Source organism: Pimephales promelas, chromosome 1 (genome assembly GCF_988280905.1).
Source record: "Pimephales promelas chromosome 1, fPimPro1.hap1.1, whole genome shotgun sequence".
In the NCBI taxonomy this organism is placed as follows: domain Eukaryota; kingdom Metazoa; phylum Chordata; class Actinopteri; order Cypriniformes; family Leuciscidae; genus Pimephales; species Pimephales promelas.
The window spans coordinates 30,362,793-30,366,436 of record NC_142769.1 but is presented as its reverse complement, the minus strand read 5'-3'; the positions used below and the strand labels follow the sequence as shown (position 1 = coordinate 30,366,436).

The 3,644-nt window shown below is 33.7% G+C and overlaps 1 protein-coding gene across 1 annotated transcript; it reads right to left on the bottom strand.

Annotated features, from left to right (window-relative positions):
- Positions 1-652: 652 nt before the first annotated feature.
- On the bottom strand, positions 653-3,297 carry cd59a (CD59 molecule (CD59 blood group) a). Its single transcript, XM_039690774.2, has 4 exons — positions 3,206-3,297; positions 1,742-1,816; positions 1,536-1,637; positions 653-1,431 (listed from the first exon to the last, which is right to left on the bottom strand). Exons 2-4 carry the CDS (start codon positions 1,794-1,796, stop codon positions 1,229-1,231), a joined length of 360 nt encoding a protein of 119 aa, XP_039546708.2. The 5' UTR covers positions 1,797-1,816; positions 3,206-3,297; the 3' UTR covers positions 653-1,228.
- Positions 3,298-3,644: the final 347 nt, after the last annotated feature.

Here is a 3,644-nt window from a genome sequence, read left to right as displayed (position 1 = left end):
CATACACTACACTATGTACTCTCAAAAACTGACAGAACAGGTCAAAATCGAGTTACATGTGAAAAGTGTGGGCTACACTTGTCTTGTTGATTTTCACTTGTAGTAGAATTATTGATTTGGAATTTCGAGAAAGAAAATATGCTTAAGATTATATGATGTATATTTATTGGAAAAGAAAAATTTGCACAATATTAGCAGTCTAGGACTTTCCATGAATCAGGAACACTGTAAAGTGTGTGTGTATGTGCGTGCGTGCTTTATACTGCAGACAAATTAGAAATAACAAGATGCACGTGGAATCATAAATATTTAACAGAATTCTCAAACTCAAAATTAGCGTAAAACCGCATGTTCCTTTTATTGGTCGCATAGTAAGTTTTGCTGGCTACAGTGGTAACAAGAAGCTAATCAGTACACTGAAAAGACTGCATGTCTACATCACACAATGTTTTTCAAGAGAATTTAAGTTTTAAAATAGACATTCGTAAAGAGGAAAAGCAGGTAGTATAAAGGGCGTTTATGCAAATGACAGTGATATGACACATTAACCCTTTGAAAATCTCAGCATCAGAATCCTCACAACCCACTCAGTTGTACCACTTTTCTGGATAAAAGGATTAGCCATGAAAGAGTACACGTACACAATGAGAGCGATGTTTAACACAATCAATTATAATCAGACAGTTTCCCTTTCACTGTTAAGTGCAAAATGAAGAAAAACATGACAAGCTTTAGCTCACAAGCTTTAGCATTGAGCACACACAGTTTTAACATACAGCTGAGATTTAAAGTGACACTCCACTTTTTTTGGAAATAGGCTCATTTTACAACTCCCCCAGAGATAAACAGCTGAGTTTTACCGTTTTCGAATGTATTCAGCCGATTTTCTGATATTTAGAAGAACCAGACAGTTTCTGGTCTCATTGACTTCCATAGTATATTTTTTTTCCTATGGAGGTCAATGAGACCAGAAACTGTCTGTTTACTGATATTCTTCTAAATATCAAAAAATCGTCTGAATGGAATCAAAAATGGTAAAAACTCAACTGTTTAACTCTGGGGGAGTTGTAAAATGAGCCTATTTCCAAAAAAAGTGGAGTATCCCTTTAAGCTGTGAATGCTTCTTTGACCACTTAATTCAAGATATAGAAGATCTCTGCATTCTCACTGCATGATACTATACCAGCTTTACAAGGAGCAATGCAGAAGCCCAAGTGTTTGTGCTGTTTTAGAGGACACCCCACCAGAAGAGAGCTAGTGAGAGCAGTATTCCCACCACAGAGTGGCTGGACACTGTCATTGGAGCTGCAGTGTTACACAGGTCAGAGGTACAACAGGAGTACTTGAAGCTGGAAAGTCTGGGAAATTTCTCAGCGATGTTGCTGCGCTCACATTCAGAGAACTTTATACACTGCCTGTATGTGTCGCCACCTTAAAAAAAACATGAAAATAGGGTCATGGGAATGGTTGTGCCATTTTGATATTTTGTTGAGATTACAGAAAAACTTTTTTTTAAAGAATGAGTGAGCTGACACCTCTTTCGTAGACGGACACGCAGGCATCATCATAGTAGCAGTCTCGTATTTTAGAGCATGAGCCCGAGTAGTCCTTACAATGGTAACATTTAATTGCAGAGCCTAAAGAGACACATGGACAGAGGAGAACTTTATTTTTTGCAAGAATAAAACTCCAAAATTGGACAAAAACACACTGTGAAAAAAGAAGAAATGGCAATACATACCAAACCCCAGCAGAGCCAGAACGAACACCACACACACTCCAACAGAAGCTTTCATAATGCCTTCAGTTTACCAGTCTATGGAAGAGAGAGAGAGGGAGAGAGAGATTGTCTGAATGTGATCCCATTGAATGTTCATCATAAATTTAGATTTTAAAAAAATCATCCTAAATTTTATTTATAAACTTGAGAGCCAACATGTCTCAAGCCCTCACATTCAGAATATGATTAAAGGGAATGAAGCTGCTCAAAAAGTGTTTAGACTTGTTACAAGTTCAGGTGATGAACACCCTGCCTGCAGTTGCTTCAGTAATGTGCTCAAAGATGCTTAATTTGAATGCCATTTACTCCCCAATTTTGTTCCAAACCATGACTTTCTTTTGTGTAACGAATTAAGATATTTTGAGAAATGGTGTTTTTTTTTTTTTTTTTTGTCCATACAATCACAGTCAATTAGTTTTTTGATCATTTTTGATATTTATAATATTCTAAGGAATATTATGGTTGTGGTAAATCCAGTTTTGGCCAATGTTTTAACTACTATAATTACTGCAACTACACCTATTATTGCTGTTGTTATTTTATATTTTAGCATTATACATTATTATAATATCCTGTTGGATTATTTGTCTTTTGAAATTAATTTGAAATTAAGCCTTGTATGAACATCCTAATATAATAATTAACAATGGATATAAGAATTAACATAAATGGAATGTAACATATTTATGGCATTATACACTTAGTACGATGTAACATTTATGAAAAAAAAGAGAGAAAACTTTCAGTTAAAATTGCCCTTGATCCCGCTCTTAATGTACACTGTAAAAAATATTGTTGGTTTAACTTAAAAAATGAAGTAACCTGGTTGGCTTAAAATGTTGAGTTCATTGAAATGGAAAAATTGAGTTAATACAGTGAAGGGGATTGATTTAATCATCAGAAACTCAAAATATTATGTTACCTGAACTACATAAATTAAGTTGATTTGACAAAAGAAAAAATGTTGTGATTACAAATCATGAAAATATTTTTTTTACAGTGACGTTGTTTTATTTTTCAATTGTTAACTAACAATTTAATTTATTTTTGGATAGGGTTCACACCAAAATCCCAATTTAAAAAAAAATGCAAAATTTTCACTGACCCAATGACAGCTTGTCTCACTTTTATTAATTTTTGAATTGATTTTCTTTACAGAGTTTAGTAAATTTATATTGTATTAACATATCTCTTACACATTTAATATAGTTGTATGAAACATAAACCAATAGGTTATTTTAAATAAATAAAATGTCACACATTTTATCATAACTGTCTACCATACCTTAAAAAACGTGTCTATGGAAAAACTAAATACATAATTGCTTTTAGTTTTAGTAAATCTAAATCAACCTGGGTCGCAAGCAAAGAATGTGCTTAAGTAGTTTGCTGTTATCTTGACCAGTTACTCTTCTGTAGTCTTACCTCAGTGTGAAGAAGCAATCCAACCACAGAGACATCCAAACCAGTCTGAAAACTGCAGAGCTTGAGCCCGATCACTCTTCTCTAAACACGCCCACAATGCTCTTCAAAGAGTCTTGTGTCCTTTTTTATTGCATACGGTCTTCAAATATTTAATCTGAAGATATTATGTTATGGGTATAAAAAGAAATAGCATTGCTATCAGAATTAATAAATAATTGATTAATCACAAAGTAATGTACTACTATACATTAGCAGCAGTGCCAGTCACCCTGAAACAGTAGAATAATATTGATAGTACAGCATTGTGATTCCTTTAACTGTTCAATTAGTTTAGTCAAAAGCTGAATGTTAACCCCTTTCACTCTTGTACAATTAAATTATCCATCCCTTAGTTTAATCAGCCAGGAGCCAACATACTTGCGCAATGTTTATATTCTTA

Bases quoted from the DNA above. Each gene is read 5' to 3' on its own strand.
- cd59a (XM_039690774.2), bottom strand. From the start codon at position 1,796: ATGAAAGCTTCTGTTGGAGTGTGTGTGGTGTTCGTTCTGGCTCTGCTG. The intron at 1,638-1,741 runs GTATGTATTGCC...GTGTCTCTTTAG, and splicing joins TCTGGCTCTGCTGGGGTTTG to GCTCTGCAATTAAATGTTAC. The intron at 1,432-1,535 runs GTGTCAGCTCAC...GTTTTTTTTAAG, and splicing joins CGTGTCCGTCTACGAAAGAG to GTGGCGACACATACAGGCAG.